Source organism: Salvelinus alpinus, chromosome 25 (assembly GCF_045679555.1).
Source record: "Salvelinus alpinus chromosome 25, SLU_Salpinus.1, whole genome shotgun sequence".
Taxonomy (NCBI): domain Eukaryota; kingdom Metazoa; phylum Chordata; class Actinopteri; order Salmoniformes; family Salmonidae; genus Salvelinus; species Salvelinus alpinus.
In genome coordinates, this window is record NC_092110.1 from 25084508 (window position 1) to 25109354 (window position 24847).

The following is a 24847-nucleotide window of genomic DNA, read 5'->3' on the forward strand; positions in this document are numbered from 1 at the left end:
ACTCTGACAGAGCTCTAGAGTTCCTGTGTGGAAATGGGAGAACCTTCCAGAAGGACAACCATCTCTGCAGCACTCCACCAATCAGGCCTTTATGGTAGAGTGGCCAGATGGAAGACACTCATCAGTAAAAGACACATGACAGCCCGCTTGGAGTTTGCCAAAAGGCACCTAAAGACTCTGAGGCCATGAGAAACAAGATTCTCTTGTCTCATGAAACCAAGATTGAACTCTTTGGCCAGAATGCCAAGGGTCACATCTGGAGGCAGCATCCCTACAGTGAAGTATGGTGGTGGCAGCATGATGCTGTGGGATGTTTTTCAGTGGCAGGGACTGGGAGACTAGTCAGGATCGAGGGAAAGATTAACAGAGCAAAGTACAGAGCGATCCTTGATGAAAACCTGCTCCAGAGCGCTCAGGATCTCAGAATGGGGTTAAGGTTCAACAGGACAACAACCCTAAGCACACAGCCAAGACAAAGCACGAGTGGCTTCAGGACAAGTCTCTGAATGTCCTTGAGTGCCAGAGCCCGGACTCGAACCCGATCGAACATCTCTGGAGAGACCTGAAAATAGCTGTGCAGCAACGCTCCCCATCCAACCTGACAGAGCTTGAGAAGATCTGCAGATAAGAATGGGAGAAACTCCCCAAATACAGGTGTGCCAAGCTTGTAGCGTCATACACCAGAAGACTCAATGCTGTAATTCAACAAAGTACTGAGTAAAGGGTCTGATTACTTATATAAATGTGTTATTTCAGTTTTTTATTTTTATAAATGAGCAAAAATTTTAAAAACAGTTTTTGCTTTGTCATTATGGGGCATTGTGTGTAGATTGATGAGAAAAAAACAATTTAGCCAATTTTAGAACAAGGCTGTAACGTAACAAAACGTGGAAAAAGTCAACGTGTCTGAGTACTTTCCGAAGGCACTTTGCTCACTTCTTTTTTGCCATGGTGTTTAACTTTGAAAAATCTACTTCCTAATTTGAAGCAGATAGTTCCCATGTGGAGTTGGTGTGTGTACAACATGAAGTTTCATTCTTAGGTTATAACAGTGTAATTAATGTGTAATATGACATTTAATTGTATGGCAAACCCAGGTGATTTACAGGATGTAGGCCTACCATAAAATAAAGTCCCCAATCTCTGATTCTAAAACATTGCCTGACCATTTTCCAGCTAGGCACACTCATCTACACTTGTAGTTATGCTCTTCTACAGGAAAGTGTGACCTTTTCCAGAGGGGCTTGTTGGCATCAAAACACGTCAAACACATTCATTTCCCCTTCTTATTAGTTGTATTTTATACTGTGTGTACAGTACGGGTTCAGGGGTTACTCAAATGTATGAAGAGTGTATGTGTAAGCAGCTAACACACACACACACTCAACATTTTGAAGGAAGGCATGGTCCTGATGTGGTTTTTGTGTTGTGGTTCAGTGCTTTCTGTCTCTTCTGTTGATGAAAATGTACCTCAGTGGACTCCAACATAAAACTGTTCTTCTTTTTGGGAAGAAAACACACACTTTTTGATACATGTATACAGACTGAACTTTATTTCACCACTGTCAAATACAGATAAATAAATGTTTATTTCACCACTGTCAAACAGATAAAAAAATGTGTAATTCAAATAATACAATCAATATAAACTAGACTTTCACAGGGACCCCCATAAAAAGGTTGAGGAATTTTAAACACTTTCCAGACAAAATACAAAACTTAGATCTATGACTTAAAGTGGAACTGACAGCACTTTAGCAAGATGAAATCTTATTCAAATCTGTTCCTATACACCCCCAGGGCCGGAGTCTACGTAGACCGGTGCGCCATAGCCAATCAGAGATACAGTAGGCCTATATGCAAACAAGTAATTTGCCACACGGGCCTGCCATCATCCACTTTGAACTGGACTGTGTGTTTACAGGCATTTGCAACAGCACGACTTTAGATCATTAGAACACATTTGCCAAAAGCCACAAAATACACTTGGATGGTTTTCTGCAAATATGTAGCTAAATACCACGGGAGTCTTTTTACATTTGGGAACTTTACAGTCCTATTGATCAAACAACCATAAAAAGGTAGGCTTTCCCTATATGTACATCAACAGCAACACGATCTACAACTAATTCTAGCCAGAGCAAGATGAGCTAAAATCTAACAAAGGAACATTAGATAAACCCTCTCAAACGTTTTCAGCTAGTTGGCCATCAAAATTGCACTGATAAACAATGTTGAATAGCCTGCTCATCCTTCTGCAGCTTGCCTGCCTATACATGCATTGTCCCAACCAAGCACCCAAGCTTACTGACTAAAGATGGCTTGCTTGCTAGCTACTTCCAGACACAAATGAGAGAACACCTCACTGACCATGTTACTCGTCCTAGCAGAGCTGGTTACAATGTTTGAATGTTATATTGAGCGTTCTTGACTAACTATTACTTTTTTTAGCCTACATTTACTGACACTGGTCATATTCAATGGGTGTTGCGCGTTCGGAAATTCATCAGTTATTCTGCGCTCTGGCACACTCAGACAAGAGTGCTCTGAAATTGGAGTAGATAGCTTGCCAGAATGAATTTGCGAGCACAAGAGATATGCTAACTGGATAAAAGTTGTTCACATTTCAAAGTGATTCACATTTCTTGCTAGCTAACAAAATTACACGTGCGACTCTAGCTGTGTAGCCACCGAAAAACAGTAAGAGTTAAAAAAGTCAGTCACTCACTCCTCCAATGACATGATGTCCTCCTAGCAGCTAACTGCCTATCTAGCTAAAGTTAGGCTCTGTGTTTTTAGCTTGCTACATAAATAGATATGCTAGCATATTAGCCACGTTATGACTGACTTGTGATCATTGCACTTGCTAGTTTGATTGTATTGACATTCCCAGCCTTAGTAACATTCATCTGTTTTTGTCCAAAATACTGAGTCATTGAAACTGACACAGTACATCCCAAATGGAGGCAGCAAACAATGTACCAGGCCAGCTGGGATTTACAACCTGATAGCAATATTTTTGGAACTACCAAGAAATGTATTGGTGAATTATATGAATCTGCCAACAATGCCTTAGTGTACATAATGCAATGTTGAGTCAAATAAAACCTGTTTGTTTCATATATGCAAAGTACTTAAAACGCTGTCAGTTCCTCTTTAACATTTAAAGAGGTTTGAGTTGTTATATTATACACAGAGCCTCCATCCAGTTGTGTCTTGTTATCATGGTGCAGGTTAAACTGTTCTCTGATTGAAGAGTGTCTGTCTGTCTGTGACAGATGATGGGCAGTCATTATCAAACTGAAAATCCAAGCATCGATTCACACTGTTGGCATCTGAAGCATCTCAGGTTCATCTTGTGAAGAATGTGAGACAATCCATTTAGGGAAAGGCATAAACACTCAAATCTTGGAACATGATTGTTGGCGTAGTCTCCAATGGCCATCTTACTTGAGAAGATTGTGCTTGTTATACAAGACATTTCAAGTCCTGAGGTGGAACATTGGGAAAGAGAAGACAAAGAAAATAAGACCATACAGAAATGAGAATCCCGTAACCTCACAGCAACAACACTTTTGAATGGATAGAAATCTAGTGCAGGAGTTTATATTGTGCATTAATATACTTGCTATGTGTGTTGTAGTGTAAATATGATACTTGTAACGTAGTTGACATACACTCTTCTTGAATGCATCCTTAATTGCGATAAGACAGGATACTACAGCCTGAATACAGTGAGAATTAAAAAAATCTGGAATATAAGCATCAATTCAAAACAATTGATCAAACTTCAACATTGGGAATGCTACAAAAAAACAGAGCATACACATAAATCCTCTGCCATTTTCCCCTCGGTTCTCACAGGTAACTTGATAGGCCTCCAGTGTGCTTTGCTTTTGGAGAACACCACTTTGCCAATGTATTCTCAACCTATTCTATTCGAAACTTGGGATTTATTGTAAGCAACTTCAGGTTCTCTCTTCGATGGCACTAAACAAACTGATGGATGTCTAAGCAAAGGATATTAAAACACAGACAGTTTTCTTAAAAACAGCCAACTCAGCGTCTCTGACAGGAAAATGAAGTTGCTGGTTTTGCCTGGTAAGCAGAATCTACTAAACCTATATGTGAAATGACCAGGCAATCTCTGATGCTTTTTTTAAGCATTTCTCTCTGTCGTGTCGCATTTCATTGACTCCGCTGTTTGCACATTTCAGCACTGTAGGATACTAGCTACTACTACCCTGTCAAAGTGGAAGTCTAGTTCATACCATAGTATTAACATACCAATTATATATATTGAATTTTGTTTGGCCAATGTGTTAGGAGAACGAACATAGGTTGTACTTACTTAATAATATTAGTAATAACTTTGTTTTTCTGTGCACAACAGGTATGAATGGGAATGTAATGGCAATGTAACAGTAACCCATGACAAAACAAAACAGTGAAAAGTGATTGGATGTAGGCAACAACTAGACCCAAGACGTTAACTCAATAACTTCCTTTACTCAATGCGTTGCACAGTAGCCCTTTCCTGCAGTCAAATGACCTAGTAGCCTCAGGGGTGGAATTTTATTCATATTTTTCACAATTTCATAATTAATAAACATTATTTTTTTAAAGCCGCAAAAATCTGGTGTTTCTACATCAAACGGTTTTGTTATATTTCAGACTTCTGTGTAATATTGGGATGCAAACTCAGAATGGAATACGTTTTAACTCTATATCTAACATGGTACAGGTGTCTTCTTTTTTTAAACTCATAACCGTGTGTGTGAGGTGTATACTTTTGTTTCAATGTGGATTTGTTTAAGACTAACATGCTGACCAGACCGGACACGTCGCGTGCGCGAGCGTTGCAAAATAAGATTTTGAAATCCATGTTATTCAATTATTGCACCCACACTGCTCGCACGCGCCAACGAGCGTCTGCGTTGCCAAGGGCTAAAATAGAAGTCATTCCTATTTCTGACGCAGATCGCGCTGCAAGTCCTGCCTCTCCCATCTCCTCATTGGTTTATAGAAGCAGGTACCCACGTGCCATCTCCTCATTGAGAGATGAGGAGAGATGACTAGAAACGATTCGGTTGACCGTTTTATGTGTGGATTAATTGTCGGAGTAGAGGACCTTGTGCATTTCAGGTAAAATAACAACTCACTGTTTATATCCCAGGACAAATTAGCTAGCAACAGCAAGCTAGCTAAATAGGACAAATTAGCTAGCATGTGCAAGCTAGCTAGCTAAATTGCCATACATGTTTAATGCTTTTCGACCTGTCCCCAAATTGATGTAATTGGTTCAGAGTTTGTTTTGATATTTTAACCTGCGTGTCGTGATCGCGTTTGTTGTGGGGGGACAAAATCATTTATGCACGATGGCGCATGTGGCGCACGATGGCGCAGCCGGTTTGGGTTCCGTGTTAGAAACACGCTGTGTGACCCTGATTTAGCCCACTGCAGTAAAAGGTTAAAAGTGACCGAAATAAATTCATTCCAAAGCCATTTAACTAGGTCACGATTAGTTGTCATCAAACCAGATGGATCATTCTCTAATAGAATAAATGATACCTGAAGTCGTCACTGCAGTTTGGAGTCTACAGAATGCAACCCTGACCTCATACACAGTATAGATGTGCTATCCTGCAGAACTCTTGAGAAAGCAAGCAAGGGCAGGCAGCTGAGACCTTGAGACAGTTATCATTATGGAGACAGGCAGCATTGACATCTCTGAGTGCAGGACTACTGAAGGTCACCGGGTGCCTATTGTACACAACACCTACTGAAAGAACCATGAATATAGCTGTTTTTCATCTTAACATCAACCTTCATGTACTGAAAAGACACCTTTGGCCAGGTGCAATGTAGGATTTACATTCACAACCATATTTGTTATTAATTCTTATAATTTAGATTACTGTATGGATTTTAAAATTATATCTATTCCATGACTCAGGGCCATACATGTCACATGGCAAAGCAATCGCGGATTCTTTGAATTGGTGTTGGCCAGATAGTTCAAAGAAGAAGTAACACAGAAGAGCTGAATGTTATCATATTTAATCATTATTCACCTCACTTTACACGAACAAAGACAAACACTAAAGAAATGGTGTTTAGAAATATAACATAGAATGTATATTGATTCTCCATCATATAGAATGCAGAACTATGTTTAGCTATATACATGCCGTTTCTATAAACAATGTTCTAAACATTATGCCTTACTGGCTTCTTTCTGGTGGTTACATATCTCTTGCTCATATCTCTGTTGCTGCAAGTGTTTCATCCAGCTATATTCTCTGGGAAGCTGAGCCTTCACCCGAAGCATTTTAGCTCCACTCGTATACAGCAGTTTTTATACTGTGAAGGCCAGCATAGACCTGGTAGGGATAGAACACACACACACACACACACACACACACACACACACACACACACACACACACACACACACACACACACACACACACACACACACACACACACACACACACACACACACACACACACACACACACACACACACACACACACACACACACACACACACACACACACACACACACACACAGCTTTAAAAAGACAGCTCTTAAATCCACAATCTGTAGGATATGCATATCACCAACAAAAACATTGAGCATTTTCACATGCAAATAGCCCTACATTTTGTAATTCCCCTTGAGAGCTACTTAAAAATAACATGATGTATTGCTAATACATTGTTGTTGTTGTTTTTAATTGACAATGAAAATATAAACAATGAAGTATGTCAACATGGTATCAATGCACAGTTTACAACAAAGCCATTTTAATAACACAACCAGATTCAGTTATCTTTGTCTTTACTCACCTGTTTCCCTGGTTTCACTGCAGTTGCTAGTCCAGTAGATATTTGGATGATTCAAATACTGACAGTTGTGGTAGTAACTACAGTCCATCCATGAAGCACCCAAGGACCACACTATTTCATACAGGAGAAATGCTCCTGGTCTAAATCATGTCTGGCTAAATTGACTGCCCCCCAAGAGGTGGGCATCATGCAGGCCCAAAGTAGAGAAATCTCTGGCCAATGGATTTTCAATGGATTTAAAAAATATATATTATAAAACACTGATAATGTATAATCATATATTTACGCACATGTGCTCAGTTATTTCCTACCAGCTGGTAGTGAAGAAGTAGACCTTTCCAGGGCTTCTCCATCATTTGTTAGAGTTTAGAAAAGGTCTGCTGGTTAAATACAAACGTTTTTATTATTCTAATGTTCGAAAAGTGATTTTCTTCCAAAACCACTATGATAGGCTTAAATAAGCTATTGAAAAATACTTTCATGTATATTTTTCCAAAGGCCAGGTCCTTGACTCAAATGAGACAATAAGGCCCGCTAGGGTTTCCCGGCCATGTTGAGAATCGCTGCCTGTCCTATTCTGCCTGATTCATAGATGTTTAACTGTGTTGCTATGGAGAGTCTTTACAAAGTTTGAAACGGATAGAATCTCATATAAACACATACAGTGCATTCGGAAAGTTTTCAGACCCCTTCCCTTTTTCCACATTTTGTTACATTACAGCCTTATTCTAAAATAGATTTTTTTAAATTCCCTCATCAATATACACACAATACCCCATAATGACAATGCGAAAACAGGTTTTAAGAAATGTTATCAATTTTATTAAAAATAAAAAACAGAAATACCTTATTACACAAGTATTCAGACCCTTTGCTATGAGACTTGAAATTGAGCTCAGGCGCATCCTGTTTCCATCGATCATCCTTGCGATGTTTGTACAACTTGATTGGAGTCCACCTGTGGTAAATTCAATTGATTGGAGATGATTTGGAAAGGCCTGTCTACATAAGGTCCCACAGTTGACAGTGCATGTCAGAGCAAAAACCAAGCCATGAGGTCGAAGGAATTGTCCGGAGAGCTCCGAGACAGGATTGTGTCGAGGCATAGATCTGAGAAAGGGTACCAAAATTTTCTGCAGCATTGAAGGTCCCAAAGAACACAGTGATTTCCATCATTCTTAAAAGGAAGAAGTTTGGAACCACCAAGACTCTTCCTAGAGCTGGCTGCACCGCCACACTGAGCAATCGGGGGAGAAGGGCTTTGGTCAGGGAGGTGGCCAAGAGACCTGAAAATAGCTGTGCAGCAACGCTCCCCATCCAACCTGAGAGAGCTTGAGAGGATCTGCAGATAAGAATGGGAGAAACTCCCCAAATACAGGTGTGCTAAGCTTGTAGCGTCATACCCAAGAAAACTCGAGGCTGTAATCGCTGCCAAAGGTGCTTCAACAAAGTACTGAGTAAAGGGTCTGAATACTTATATAAATGGGATATTTTTTTTTTTTTATATATACATTTGTAAAAATATCTTAAAACCTGTTTTTGCAGGTTTTAGCAATATCTTAAAACCTGTTTCGAAATTGGGTAGTGCATCATCAGTTCCTTTTTTCATGTTAGTCATTACATACTTTAACCACACGCCCACTGCCACAAACATTCCAGGAGACTGCTTTAAATTAACTGTTTATGTTACAGAATATTATAGAATAACTTAACCCAAATGAAGGAGTGTATCACAATAACAAAACAATTAATAAGACGTTTGTGTAACTCTAAACTAAATCAAAACAGAAAAATTCTAATTTGCAAAACCACACTGCCGAGTCCCTTAATGAAATGACAGACCCCAAAAACACGAGCTACTCTATCTTCTGTCACGTTACTAACAGGAAGCCCACCAAGGATTGTTTAAGATTTTTTTTTCACTGTGTCCTGTATTGAATAAAGGGGAATTAACATAGATCTCTGGACATGTGGATGAAAAATGAATAATAACCTAATCTTTTAAATCTTCCTAAGCATTAGTGCTTGTACACTCATATGCACGTACCCGCACACACACCATACAGTCACATGTAGCCTAGCCCAGGGGTTCCCAAACGTTTTCACTCGGTGCCCCCCTTCCAGCATTGGGGAACAACCCGCACCAGCGCTGTGTGCACGCACACACTACGTCTACTTCTATGAGCACTGGTCATGACACAAACTATTCAAACCCCTATTTTTGGTGGAGAGAATTTTGCAACTTTCAAGCTTATTTCCTGCAATTCTACATAATTTGTCAAGGGGTGCAAAGAACGTTTTGTAGTTTTAAAGCAAGTTTTCTTGCAATTCTATACATTTTGCCATGTCTAATGTGTATTCATCTGATATTTGAGTGACAAAAGAATTAAAACAATATCTATTGGCTAAAAAACCTGAATAAAAAAAACATTAGCTAACATGAGCTAGTTGTTGTGGATATTTCTGACAAGTTAAAAATAAATAACATCAAATTATATTTGTCACATACAACAGGTAGACCTTACGGTGAAATGCTTACTTACAATCTCTTAACCAACGATGTAGTTATAGGAAAATACCAAAAAAATAAATTTAAATAATTAAAGAGCAGCAGTAAATAGCAATAGCGGGGCTACATACAGGGGGTACCGGTACAGAGTCCATGTGTCAATGTGCGGGGGCACCGGTGTCGAGGTATTTGAGATAATTATGTACTTGCAGGTAGGATTGTCAAAGTGGCAATGCATAGATAATGACAGAGAGTAGCAGCAGCGTAGTGGGGGGGGGGGGGGGGGGTGCAAATAGTCTGGGTAGCCATTGATTAGCTGTTCAGGAGTCTTATGGCTTGGGGGTGGAAGCTGCTTAGAAGCCTATTGGACCTAGACTTGGAGCTCCGGTACCGCTGCCATGCGGTAGCAGAGAGAACGGTCTATGACTAGGGTGGCTGGAGTCTTTGTCAATTGTTAGGGCTTTCCTCTGACACCACCTGGTATAAAGATCCTGGATGGCAGGAAGCTTGGCCCCGGTGATGTACTGGGCCGTACGCACTACGCTCTGCAGTGCCTTGCGGTTGGAGGCCGAGCAGTTGCCATTCCAGGCAGTGATGCAACCCGTCAGGATGCTCTCGATGGTGCCGCTGTAAAATCCTTTGAGGATCTGAGGACCCATAACAAATCTTTTCAGTCTCCTGAGGGGGAATAGGTTTTGTCGTGCCCTCTTCACGACTGTCTTGGTGTGCTTGGACCAAGTTAGTTTGTAGTTGATGTGGACGCCAAGGAACTTGAAACTCTCAACCTGCTCCACTACAGCCCCGTCGATGAGAATGGGGGCGTGCTTCGTTCTCTTTTTCCTTTGTCTTGATCACGTTGAGGGAGAGGTTGTTGTCCTTGCACCACATGGTCAGGTCTATGACCTCCTCTCTATAGGCTGTCTCATCGTTGTCGGTGATCAGGCCTACCACTGTTGCGTCATCAGCAAACTTAATGATGGTGTTGGAGTTGTGCCTAGCCGTGCAGTCATGAATGAACAGGGAGTACAGGAGGGGACTGACCACGCACTCCTGAGGGGCCCCCGTGTTGAGGATCAGCGTGGGTGTGTGTTGTTACCTACCCTTACCACCTGGGGGTGGCTCGTCAGGAAGTCTAGGATCCAGTTGCAGATGGAGCTGTTTAGTCCCAGGGTCCTTAGCTTAGTGATGAGCTTTGAGGGCACTATGGTGTTGAACACTGAGCTGTAGTCAATAAATAGCATTCTCACATAGTGTCACGCCCTGACCATAGAGAGCCCTTGGTTATTTAGGTAGCCTTTTTCCCACCTGTGTTTTGTGGGATATTGTTTTGAGTTAGTGCATGTGACACCTCTGATGTCACGGTTCATTGTTTGTTTCTTTTTTGTTTGGAAGTTTCGCGTAAATAAAGATGTGGAACTTTAATCACGCTGCGCCTTGGTCCGTCTCTCCACACAACCGTGACACATAGGTGTTCCTTTTGTCCAGGTGGGAAAGGGCAGCGTGGAGTGCAATAGAGATTGCATCATCTGTGGATCTGTTGGTGCGGTATGCAAATCGGAGTGGGTCTAGGGTTTCTGGGATAATGTTGTTGATGTGAGCCATGACCAGCCTTTCAAAGCATTTCATTGCTACAGACGTGAGTGCTACAGGTCGGTAGTCATTTAGGCAGGTTACCTTAGTGTTCTTGGGCACAGGGACTATAGTGGTCTGCTTGAAACATGTTGGTATTACAGACTCAGACAGGGAGAGGTTGAAAATGTCAGTGAAGACACTGGCCAGTTGGTCAGCGCATGCTCGGAGTATACGTCCTGGTAATCCATCTGGCCCTGCGGCCTTGTGAATGTTGACCTGTTTAAAGGTCTTACTCACATCGGCTGCGGAGAGCGTGATCACACAGTCATCCAGAACAGTTGATGCTCTCATGCATATTTCAGTGTTACTTGCCTCGAAGAGAGCATAGAAGTTATTTAGCTCGTCTGGTAGGCTCGTGTTACTGGGCAGCTCTCGGCTGTGCTTCCCTTTATAGTCTGTAATAGTTTGCTAGCCCTGCCACATCCGAGCCGGTGTAGTACGATTCGATCTAGTCCTGTATTGACGCTTTGCCTGTTTGATGGTTCATCGGAGGGCATAGCGAGATTTCTTATAAGCTTCTGAGTTAGAGTCCCGCTCCTTGAAAGCGGCAGCTCTAGCCTTTAGCTCAGAATGTTGCCTGTAATCCATGGCTTCTGGTTGGGGTATGTACATACAGTCACAGTGTGGACAATGTCCTTGATGCACTTATTGATAAAGCCAGTGACTGATGTGGTGTACTCCTCGATGCCTTCGGAAGAATCCCGGAACATATTCCAGTCTGTGATAACAAAACAGTCCTGTAGTTTAGCATTTGCTTCATCTGACCACTTTTTTTTATTGACCAAGTCACTGGTGCCTCCTGCTTAAATTTTTGCTTGTAAGCAGGAATCAGGAGGATAGTGTTATGGTCAGATTTGCCAAATGGAGGGTGAGGGAGAGCTTTGTACGCATCTCTGTGTGTGGAGTAGAGGTGGTCTAGAATTGTTTTTCCTCTGGTTACACATTTAACATGTTGATAGAAATTCGGTAAAACTGATTTAAATTTCCCTGCATTAAAGTCACTAGCCACTAGAAATGCAGCCTCTGGATGAGCGTTTTCCTGTTTGCTTATGGTGGTATACAGCTCATTTAGTGCGGTTTCAGTTCCAACCTCGCTCTGTGGTGGTATGTAGACAGCTCTTTAAGAGGAAGAAAATTCTAACATTCTTAAAAAAGGAAAGAATTTCAATTGCTATTCTACAGGAGACCCATTTATCTTCAACAAAACATGCTGAAGAGGAACTGCGTGGGCCAGGTGTATTTTTCTTATTTTATTTCCAACAAAAGAGGCACTGCCATCCTTGTAAATAAAAATGTCCCATTTAATTTTGAGCACCAAGACACAGACTCTGAATGGCGATTTATTTTGATTACAGGGGATATTCTGGGTCAACATATTGCTACTATACTTAATGTATACGGCCCAAACATAGACTCCCCCAAATGTATGTCTGACACAATTTTATTATTTAATGAACACTGCAAGGGTCTTGGGTTTATAGCAGGAAATTTGAACTGTACTTTGGATAAAATGGATAAATCATCAACTGCTCCAGTATCGAATCATATAGCCTCAAATAATCTTGGAAGCATTTGTGATTCATCTGGTTTAGTAGACATATGGAGGAAGCTAAATCCTAATGTCAGAGACTATACTTTCTACTCTAGATCCCATAATTAATATTCTAGATTGGAAAAATGTTTTATGCCCTCTACTTACATGCATGTTATTGGTTCTATAGACATTTCTGACCATGCCCCAGTGTATAAAGATATTGAAATTGGGAAAACAATCCCAAAACGAGATATTGCTTAATGATGAAGGATTCTGCTCTGTGATAAAAGATAAATAATCAAATTACTGGCTCAACAATCAACTCTCTCCTGTCTCAGCTGCAACTATTTCCCAAGTTCCTCTGATCAAGAAGCTTGGAATGGAAAAGTGGAAAAAATTGGAAGCTGAAGTAAACCATTTAGAACTTTTCCATAAACAATAACCAATCTAGGCAAACTGGAATTCACTAGCTTGTACTAAGACCAAACTCAATTATTTAGATCATACAAAGCATGTTAAAACACTTGTTTTTTACCAAGCAAAGATTTTCTGAGTTCAGTAACCGGCTGAGCCGTCTACTCGCACACCAATTTAAAAAATGACAGAATGAAAGATTGACTAAGTCTATAAGGATGGCAGATGGCTCCACTTCTTATGACCCATTCCTTATCAATAATACATTTTGCGACTTCCATAAATCTCTTTCTACTTCACAATGTACAAGATCGAATGACGAAATTACAAAATATCTGAATAAGATCATCTTATTCAGATGAGAATAGAAAAGGACTAAATGCTTCCTTTACTCCTGAAGAGGTTAGGGAAGCTATTAAGGCAATGCCTTCTGGTAAGGCACCCAGCTTAGATGGCTTCTCGGCAGAGTTCTACAAGAAGTTCTGGCCTGAGATATGCCCTATCTTCATTCCTGCTCTAAATTATATGTGTTCGAAATAGACATCATACCAGAGTCCTGGGAAACTGCATCCATTAGCCTGATACTAAAAAAGGACAAAAACCCATTAAACTGCTTTTTGTTTAGACCTATCAGTTTGCTAGGAGTTGATGTTAAAATAATCGCTAAGACACTTGCTCGCAGGATGGAGGTCCTACTTCTAAACCTCATTGAACCTGATCAGAGTGGCTTTGTCAAATCCAGATTTGGAACGGACAATGTGAGATGTGCTTTGATTATCATAAACAATCTTGGCAGAATTAAAGACCCTGCACTCATTGTCTCTCTCGATGCCGAAAAGGCCTTTGAAACTATTGTTTGCTGTATTTGAAAAAGTGAATCTGGGAGACCATTTTATTAATTTAGCAACATTACTTTATTCTGACCCATCAGCGGCAGTTAACTCAAATGGTAAACTATCAGAAAGATTTCCTATCGGTAGGGGCTGTCGTCAAGGCTGTCCTTTATCTACTGTTCTGTTCTCGTTAGTCATAGAACCACTGGCTGAGGCAATAAGGTTTAGTAATAACATCAAGGGCTTCTCTGTCGGTGACGAAGAGCATAGAATTTCATTATTTTCCGATGATGTGCTTTTATACATGTCTAAACCAGAGACCTCTGTCACTGCAGTAACAGACATAATATCTGAATATGGTAACCTGTCAGGGTACAACATTTATGTAGATAAATCCATGGCTTTACCTTTGAATATTCCCTCTACAATCAACTTCGAAACGATATCTCCATTCTAATTTACTGAAACGGGCTTGAAGTACTTGGGCATATATGTTACTCCAAATCTTAAAGACCTAAATTAAAGACCAAATGATATGCCTTTGCTCACAAAGATTAAACAAGACCTGGTTAAGTGGTCAGCCCTACCAAACACTTTTTTTGTCAGGATTAATGTAGTCAGGATGAATATCCTTCCTCTGCAAAATGATATATTCCAAAATATTCCCTGCCATCTATTTCAGTCCTTTTTTTCAGAAAATGAATGCCTATATCTCTAAATATATCTGGAACAATAAGAAACCTGGAAACAAATTTACAAAACAAATTAAGCCTAAGGATTTAGGAGGTGTCTCTTTGCCAAATCTGTAACTATATTACCGGTCTGGTCAAATCAAGCACACAGTTGGTGCCTAGACAGACGCCACTCACATAGGGTTGGGATGGAATCAATAGCATGTCATCCAAGAGCAATAGCTTCCTTACCATTTATTAATAGCTTTGAAAAGATCCAGGCCTTATCTGACAATTGTACAGTACATAATACACTCTTAGTTTGGAAAGGTGCAAGGAGATACTTGCAGATTCTAGACCATATATCACTCTGGTTACCGATTGCCCTTAATCCTGACTTCCCACCCAAATAAGGAGTATTGGACTTCTGGACTGGAAGACAAAGGGTATTGCTGACCTTATGCCTATTTTTACTCAGGACACTCTTAAATCTTTCCAACAGATAAAAACAGATTTTAACTTACCCCACATTTTTTTTTAAGTGCCTACAACTTAGGCAATTCATATAGCGTCGGAAGAAAGTGGATAAACAACGTTTTCAAATTACTGAAGTTGAAAAACTATTTAGGAATCCTAGTGTTTGGAGAGGTTTAATCTATGACTTATATTCTATTTTATTGAACAGAAGTGTCTCATCCTATGATGCATTCAGACATGTTTGGGAGAGAGAGATTGGACATGCATTCGGTGAGGAAGGCTGGACTTCAATCTGCGGAAGGGTCTACCCCAAATGCACCTGCATAAACACACAAGAACTCAATCCCCCCACCCCCCAAAAATATCATAGAACCTACTTTACACCTGTTTGCCTTCACAGAATGTTTTCCAATGCATCACATTTATGTTTCAAATGTAAACAGTATACTGGCACCTTCATGCACATTTGGTGCTGTAGCAGAATCTGGTGTTATTGGAATGATATTCGTCTACACATCAAGAAGATCTTGGGTAGACAATTAGCTCTTTCACCAAATATCTATTTACTCTACTTTGATTGTAACATTGTGTTTGACCCTGACTCTGAACGTCTGTTCAATACCCTTGTTTACTTAGCCAAAAACATGATTTTGTTATTGTGGTCCACACCTGAAGTACCATCTGTGAGGCTGTGGCTTTCTCAGGCTTCTGCTATTCTACACCTAGAGAAACTTACCTTTGATTTACACCAGAAGTCTGATACATTTTGGAAAATCTGTTTTCCATTGTGGTCCTATGTAGAAATCCTCCCATAAAATCCCCACATTATAATTGTGATGTTTTTATTGCCTTTTGTATAACGTTTTGCTGTATCCTTATTCCATTTATTTTACTTAGTCTGTGTGGTGCACTTTGTTTGGTTGTCTATGTAAACCCTGTTAAAATAAAATAAAATAAAATAAAAATAAAAAGATAATTACAAGAGAACATTAAATACAGAAATATCTCATTTACACAAGTATTCACACCCCTGAGTCAATACTTTGTAGAAGCACCTTTGGCAGTGCTTACATTTTTTTATTTTTTATTCTTCAAGCTCTGTAAAATTGGTTGTTGGTCATTGCTGGACAACCATTTCAGGTCTTGCCATAGATTTTCACGTAGATTTAAGTCAAAACTGTAACTCGGACACTCAAGAACATTCAATGTCTTCTTGGTAAGCAACTCCAATGTAGATTTGGCCTTGTGTTTTAGGTTATAGTCCTGCTGAAAGGTGAATTAATCTGACAGTGTCTGGTGGGAAGCACACTGAACCAGGTTTTCCTCTAGGATTTGGCCTATCCATTTATTTGTTGTCCTGAAAAACCTCCCAGTCCTTAACTATTACAAGCATACCAATAACATGATGCAGCCATCACTATGCTTGAAAATATGGAGAGTGATAATCAGTAATGTGTCATATTGGATTTGCCCCAAAAATAACACTGTATTCAGGACAAAAAGTAAATTGCTTTACCCAATTTTTTTGCACTATTTCTCTAGTGCCTTGTTGCAAACAAGATGCATGTTTTAGAATAGTTTTATTCTGTGCAGGCTTCCTACTTTTTACTCTGTCAATTAGGTTAGTATTGTGGAGTAACTACAATATTGTTGATTCATCCTGTTTTCTCCTATCATAGCCATTAATCTCTGTAACTGTTTCAAATCACCTTAGGCCACATGGTGAACTCTCTGAGTGGTTTCCTTCCTCTCCGGCAACTGAGTTAGCAAGGACGCCTGTATCTTTGTAGTAACTGGGTGTATTGATACATCATCCATAGTGTAATTAATAACTTCACCATGCTCAAAGGGATATTCAATGTCTATTTTTTTTTACATTTGTACACATCTACCAATAGTTGCCCTTCTTTGTGAGACATTGGAAAACCTCTCTGGTCTTTGTGGTTGAATCTGTGTTTGAAATTCACTGCTCGACTGAGAGACCTTACAGATAATTGTATGTGTGGGGTACAGAGATGAGGTAGTCATTCAAAAATCATGTTAAATACTATTATTCCTCAAAGAGTGAGTCCATGCAACTTATTATGTGACTTGTTAAGCAAATGTTTACTCCTGAATTTATTTAGGCTTGGCATAAAAAGGGGTTTGAATGCTTATTGACTCAAGACATTTCAACTTTTCATTTTTAATTAATTTGTACAAATTTCTAAAACATAATTGCACTTTGACATTATGGGGTATTATTGTGTGTAGGTCATTGACAAAACATGTACACTTTAATCTATTTAAATTCAGGCTGTAACACGAAAAAAAATTGGGAAAAAAGTCAAGAGGTGTGAATACTTTCTGAAGACACTGTAAGGTGTTATAAACCCTTATGTTGTAAAATGCACAATGAGGCATCTGAGAACCAGTCAGTCATCATATCAAAAAGGTATGTTTCCACCACTGCATCTCCATCAATGATGTATATAAACATTGGTCTCCATACTAGGTTACTCATTAGTCTTTAACACAGTGAATCGCCTTTATGTGCTTCAATGTGATACCCTTAAATCAAAGCTAACAAAAGTAAGCTATTTGTTACTAGCGCCAACTCTACTGGCCGGTTGTCCTGGCTATAAAAGTATATGATGCTGCAAAATAGCTTAAACTGATGGATGGTATTGGTAACCTATGGCTGAATGAATCCAACATCAATACAAATGATATGGACTCGGAGGCATTCTGCAGAGAGGTTGTTAGAACAAGCAGTTTTTATTGTTGCTTATTTGTGCCTAAATAGCCCCCCCTGGATGTAATCATTTGTGTGAGCAGGGCACCATTGCTCTGAGATGATGATGATGATGAGGAGGAGGAGGAAGTTGATGATGGTTACACAGTGAAATGTCCTTTTTAATATAATAATCAATAACTTTACACTGGTCAGTTTCCAGGAATTACTTTATCCAATTCCACCCCTGAACACATAGGCAACTATCTATCAAAATATGATATTCACAATCAACCTCTAAATTCCACCAACGTATTGACAATTGCATGTTGTAATTGCCCTTTAAATGTCCTCGGTGCTACAATAATCAAAAATATCAATCAATTTCATGCATATGGCAATCAATGATATGGAAAATGTTGAAACTATGTTCGTTAAAATTCCTTTCATAATCCAATTGCGCCACACTGTGGAGTTGGTCTCTCTCTCTCTCTCTCTCTCTCTCTCTCTCTTTTAATGAGAGTGCGTAATTGGTTTTATTTTCAAAAGTGCAATATAATATTGGAATGCATGTCATTGAAATATTGTAGGCTACACCAAGCTTGTCTTTGTTTCTAATTCAACCAATTTTTAATAAGCCCATGATTGTTATTTTTAAAAGGCACCATAATGATCAATAAGTAAAATAATATTCAAATGTAGTAAATTATAATGATAATACTGCCTATTCGTTTTGAGGACAAGGGCTCAATGTAGATCCAAACTATAGACCTCTACTTCCATCTGGTGGCAACTAGGTGTAACGGTTATATTTCCTATTTTTTCCTCTCTCGCTCGCTTTCTCTCTCTCTTTAATATCTGCAATGTGCCACGGCGGTAGGCGAATCTAATCTGGATCTTCTTTAAGGCAATAAAACTAGATTGCTTCCTTTAAATGAAAGCCCTGCTTATTGTAGCTTTGAAATCCTCGTTTATTTGGAGATGTACACGATACAGAATGATTTATGTTGGGGTTCAAAGGGTCAGAATGACGAAGATCCGCAGAGCCCCAAGTGCATATTTCCTGAAGTATTCTATTCTAAAGCATATAATAGCATTATCCACGGGGTGAGCTACGGTGCACACACCGATATGTTTGTTTTAATGTTGTTGAGTTTCTTAGTGCATCCTAAAGCAATTTCAGATAAACATAGCGCTTATACTGTTCTGGCATTGAAAAGCTGCATTACCTCGTGTATTAATCAGGATATAAGAACCAAAGTTGGATGCCAAGGTGCATGTGCATCATGGATAATATTTCTACCTGGGTTTGAGGTGTGCGTGCACACTTCCATATAAAAAAACAACATAATGTGATGAACCTTGAACATATGCAATAGTAACTTTTGCCATCAAAAGATAAGATACATTGTGCATGCTCTTGGGAATGAGTAATCGCCTTGATAATAATCCCCTCTCTGACATAGAACAAAAAACAAGAACAAATGTGTCTAATGCTGAATCTTGGTGAGCTATGTCCTATTAGTCATTATTATCGAGAATAATTCGCTTTTTGTCTGCATGGAGACCTGTCGTTATTATATTAAATTCTTATCCCAAGGTCAAGGGCAACAAACACAATTAATAAATAAACAAGGAAGCCTATAGTTATCGTTGAAATACATTTAGGCCTGCATCCGACTAGATTTACAAGAACAAATTTAAATTCAGAACCAATATCCCTTGCTCTCTCTTATCTATTTGTTGGCCTATTGTACTCATCGTATAGTCATTGTTGAAAACTACACGTTTATACTCTAAAAACTAGTCCTGTAAGTGTTTTAAAATGCCCATATAAGATGATAATTACGCATTCATAGTCTATAACGTGTCTTCAAGTGAATGGAAACGTCTGGAAAATTAAACGGATAAAGCTCAGGGAAATTATTATTTCATGCAGATTCCAGAATTCCTAAATGTCTTGTCTCGTGTCATGGTATATAAATCAAGTCAGATATTTTCCATGGAGATCAGAAATATGCTGTCCATGACACTGATACAAAGCTAACAGGAAATAAGACTGCTCGAAATTAGGAGTTTTAAAATAGTTTTGCTGCCCAGTGACCACACACTTTTGGGGACAGACAATACTCACTCTTTGAGCTGGGAGGATCGAGGGAAACGAGAGAGAGAGAAAGAGAAATGAGAGGGCTGTTGTTAGCGTAGCTCTATCGAGGAAGAAGGACCCCCTGTTATCTGTGAATGTGGGTTCTTTTTCCCAGAATAGATATAGCACGAATTTTTAATTCGTTTTTCTTTTAGACAACAATGCTTTATTTGAGAGCTGGACACAATTTGGGTTTTGTGAGGGATCCTTTTCTCCTTGCCGGAGCCCAGCTGTCCATATGGGATACAACGTGTACAACAAGGATCACAATGGCACTAACTGACAGGCACGACAAAAAACCAAGGATACATCTCCCTGACTCCGGGATGCACTGGTCAAGATAAAGTAATTGAATAGCACCAAGAAACTTTGACAGGCTCTCTATCCACACACTGTCTGCACTTCCACTCTGGATCCTCGTTAATATGCACGCCTCTAACATCCACGACAACTGGCCCTACGCCTTTGTGTGCTTTTTGTGTGGTGTACTGTATATTGTGCAACGATAGACTGCACAAAACTGCCTCGTCACAGTGCTAAATCTCTGGCCATCGGGGTTAGGGCCAGACAGAAATCAACATGTTTTATTGACTTAAGTAGACTCAAATGATGTCAGCGCTCTTACGCAGGTTGCTAGAGCGATGGGTGTTTTTAGGATGTATTATTGTAGCCTACTTGTGTAGTCTAGTTGTATAGTAGCCTAACATTAGTGTCATATTTTTACATCAAGCTGTTATTTCACTCGAGGGTATAGGCGTATAGCCAAATGAAAGCAACAATAATCTAGAAAAAATGATGTTATAAATGGAAATCAACTGCTATAAATTGTACTTCCATTTATTTATCATTCCCACTTCCACACGTCTGCGATCAAAATTGTAGCACCATGGGTAAGGAGCCAAATGGTGCTGTATGAAATCGAAACTATTAGTCTATAGGTCATTGAAGGATGGCTATTTCCATTGAAAAACTATTTTTATAGCCTATAAACAACAACTTAATTGTGAATAAAGAATGTGATACAACACCGCCATTAGCTTGTAGTAATACTATTACATAGTTAATGGAGCAACGAATAATATCAGGGAATACGTCAGCAGCACAGCTTGCAAATGTAAACATTGTAGCCTCTCTGAAGAAAACAAATTGAGTCTCTGTAGACTGGACCAAAAGCAGTGGCCCCTTGAGATAGGATTCTGTAAATAATTAGCAATTGGTGTCAATTTAGCTGTTTGTTCAATGATAGTGAGGGCGACTCTAGCATCTGTTCTATAAGATCTCGGTGCTGGGTCAAAAACAATGCAGTTAAGATTTTGCCAAAGGTAATCATATTTACCCAACTTACTGAATTGGGTCTGATAATCACAATGCGCTCTGTGATTCACTTGGGACCCATTGGGTTATTGTGTCGACTACTTTGGTACACTGTTTAAGATAGCTATTTTGGATACACATCCACAGCCCATCCATCCATAGGCCTGCATCTACAAAAAGCTAAAGCATAAGCTAACATAGAACAAGGGATATTGAAGACTACGTAACTTGATTGATATTCCTTTCACGGGTTGTGTTTGTTTGACAACAACGACGAGCGTAAAACCGTGCGTAAAATTATAACGTCTTTGCATTAAATCCGTTTTTAAAATATAGGCCTACCACTTCACACCCCAATCCGAGAGGAGTTCGAGACCTTGAAAATGAGAGCTTTTGACTCAAAAGCTTCTTAGCTGAAGAAGCCCTCTTATATTAGGCTAAGTGAGTGGATTTTAGCCCCATTTCACAAGTGACTTTAGCCTCCTTATTAGTGACGTGTCCAAATTCAGAACATTTAGACGGATTAATTTAGGTTAAAAAATCAATAATTTAAGTGCGCGAAACATAAATTCACCTGCTTTCTGTGCCACTTTACAAAACACGTATAGGCTGCCATGCATCACATGAACAATGTTTAGCGTATGTATTCAATAAATCAAATAGGACGTATTAAGACACGCAAACCAAAACGTAATTTCTGAAACACAGCATTTTATTAAAATCCTTATAAAAATTGGGATATTTCCCCATCAGCGCGCGATTTAACTGTTATTCACATAATAATATGGGCTCTGTTAGACAGTCATGACAATTACGCCAGACATTCTTCCTCCTTTTTGAATTGGAAATATGTATATCTCCACGTATACGATCCTGACATGTTTCTAGGTTGCAAACAATTACCACAAAGTATTTACAAAAAACAAAAACAAAGGGAAAAAAGCTAAAAGTTGCCAATGTTTATTCATGGCCATAAATAGTTTCGGTCCATTGTAAAAGAAGCAAGAAATAAAATATTCCATAATTATAAAGTGGTTTTGCACGTGCTTATAACACGAAGGACAAAAATAAAACATATCTACAACACACAAACATACTGTACAAAATTTCACAAGAGCATTGACATTCTTAAATCTCGGGAGAGGCTGGACCCAGTTCTCTTAACGAAAACATGTAAACACGGCGCACATATTAGCCCCGAAAAAATGGTAGATATGGGTCAAGCTGCAAAATGAAAAGTCTTTATTTTCTAGTGAAATCCCTATCGTGCTCCTAAACGGCAGCACCGTCAGTCTCAACTAGTTCACCAAGTCCACTGTTGCGTTTGCACCAAGTGATGTGCTGAAGGGAATTGTGGCGTGGTGGCGGCGCAGTACTGAGCATTATATTGCATTTGATGAAGGGTCTGGGCGCTATACGCCGAGAGGGGGAATCCAGCCTGAAAAGTGGCCGCCAAGTCCTGAGCTTTAAGAGTATGACAAGGCTTTCCATCCCTGACTAAGACAGGCACGGCCACCCGCCGGGGAGAGGGGAGATGGGTCACTTCCATACCTTTTTCAGCGCGCGCTCTCTTCATTTTGTACCGATGATTCTGGAACCAAATTTTCACTTGAGTTGGTGTCAGGCGAATCAAACTCGCGAGGTGTTCTCTCTCTGGCGCGGATAGGTATCTCTGTTGCCTAAATCGACGCTCAAGTTCGTACGTCTGTGCCTTGGAAAACAGCACTCTTCTTTTTCGCTTCTTACCGGAGTCGCTGCCGTTGCTTGACGTTTCCTTGTCATTGTCTGGCGATTCGTCCGCAGAGGGTTCTGGGGACTTGGCTGAGTCTTGAGAACTTGCTGAAAGACCATGCACTGCGTGGGAGAGACAAAATACAACGGTTAAAATGGTTTTCTCGACTGAAATACACCTGCCAAGCACACATGGAAATGTTAGGCTGCTACATGTAAAATTAATTTTTCAAAGCATGTTAAATTAACGCATTTCGTTTGTACAGACAAAATACAATGTTATTCGTTTTTTTGTGTGTAATACACAGGGTCAAATTTCTGAAATCTATTTTATGTGTCTTTATAGTTCGTTTGTACAGCCAAAATACAATGTTAGTCGTTTTTTATGTTGGGACACACAATATTGATTCCCATCAGTCCCCAAAGAAAGTGAATCACTGAAGCAGCAACACCATGCACTGTCTGCCTACAAATCTTCATCATGCAAAAAATGTACATTTCTGATGTCGATTTTATGTGGCTTTATATTCTAAAAACGTTTAGAGTCACTAGAGCACATGTAAACATTAAATGATTTTAATGGTGGTAACGCCTTAAGACGAGCGCAGCAATGCATGGCGAATATAGATGAATGCTGCACATCATTCAAGGGCACCATTGAGCCCAGACACGACGGAATAAAGATTATGCATTCCATCAAGTATAGATTTGATAACATATATATGATGCGTTCTCACTCAGAAAACAGGCAGATAAAAGTATTAACTTTTAAGTGCATTGCAAATGAATTTACGATTCTTAAAGAGTTGACTACTTACGTGAATATTGGATAGTGTCTGTGGTGGCAAGCCATCTTGTGTAAGGATTGTCACTACTATCATAAAAGCGGTTCTTTATAGGCAGATTTTGAACGTTTTCTAGCGGACTTTGTACCAAAACTCCAGTGGGTTTTGTCGTCTCCGATCCCTCGTTATCTTCCTCCGGTCCAGTGATAGATCCTTCTTCATCATTCGTGTCAGGGAGGTCCAAAATGTCCTTCACAGAAAAGCCCGTCTTTGTGTTGGTCAACGACATATTCTGGGGAAATGTATGCTGGAAATTTGCTGCACCAGTTTGGCAATCCGCTGCTTTAAAACACAAAACACAATCGCAGTTCAGAAAAAAATGATATCTCAGTGCTGTTTTACCTTGAACTATTCAAAGAAAATCATGAGCCTCTGTCGATAACCATTGCCTATCCAAGTAGTAGAGGAATCAGTTCTGTAAGTCCAGGAAGAATGCCAAAGTGGCTGAAGTGCTATATCTGTCTCATTGATACTGTGCTACTGCTGGGTGCTACGGAGAAATAAGCCATTACCGGTCCGATCAGCCCATATAAGGTTGGTCTCAACAGATGAACCTGCAGTGAAAAAGCATTAAAAACGCAAAAGGTTGGCCACGTGTGGGCGGGTCTTGGGAGTCAAGTGGATGAAGACAGTGTTTGCAGATGTGAAATTGTGGGTTTTGGGGAGATCCGAGCCTCTACCATTGGTGCTTCAGAACATGATGAGTGGTATAACGTGTCAATTAATTACAAAGATGGGAAGGGCCTTTTTTTACACCCTATTTACATACAAAGGACTTCCAAGTAGCTTTACACTCCGAATACTTGAACGCGAGTTTTAACAAATTGCTCCTGAAAAAGCTTTTGCATTATATGCTTCTCTCCACATATATAAAATATTGAATCAATAGGAAAACTGCGTTTTGGCGGTTGGTCCAAAACTGTGGTCTGGATGCCCGTTCGATAGCATCGATATCATAATTTCTCTCCTGAATATTTTTTTTAATGAATTTTCAACACTAATTCATGTAAAACATTTGAGTCAATATTTTGGTTCAGACTTAGGGGCTTAAGATCGGATTCAATTTGTTTGGAAAACACTGATCGGACCCAAAAAGATAAATGTTAACCGACTGATAATAATAATAATAATGGTGAACAGCCTATAAGGAAATAAATTAATATTAATACTCATCA

The 24847-nt window shown here is 39.6% G+C and overlaps 1 protein-coding gene across 2 annotated transcripts; it reads right to left on the bottom strand.

Moving 5' to 3' along the window:
* Positions 1–1538: 1538 nt before the first annotated feature.
* LOC139553719 (homeobox protein Nkx-2.2a-like) lies at positions 1539–24326 on the bottom strand. Of its 2 annotated transcripts, XM_071366328.1 has the most exons (3): positions 23646–24326; positions 22648–22950; positions 1539–3489 (listed from the first exon to the last, which is right to left on the bottom strand). In XM_071366328.1, the coding sequence occupies exons 1-3, from the start codon at positions 23899–23901 to the stop codon at positions 3296–3298; spliced, it is 753 nt and encodes a 250-aa protein (XP_071222429.1). In that variant the 5' UTR covers positions 23902–24326; the 3' UTR covers positions 1539–3295. The 2 variants fall into 2 exon arrangements, with proteins under 2 accessions (XP_071222429.1, XP_071222428.1); XM_071366327.1 differs by lacking the exon at positions 1539–3489 and having other exon boundaries at positions 21788–22950; positions 23646–24319.
* Between the last annotated feature and the right edge of the window lie 521 nt (positions 24327–24847).

Bases quoted from the DNA above. Each gene is read 5' to 3' on its own strand.
- LOC139553719 (XM_071366327.1), bottom strand. From the start codon at position 23,901: ATGTCGTTGACCAACACAAAGACGGGCTTTTCTGTGAAGGACATTTTG. The intron at 22,951-23,645 runs GTAAGTAGTCAA...TCTCCCACGCAG, and splicing joins AGACACTATCCAATATTCAC to TGCATGGTCTTTCAGCAAGT.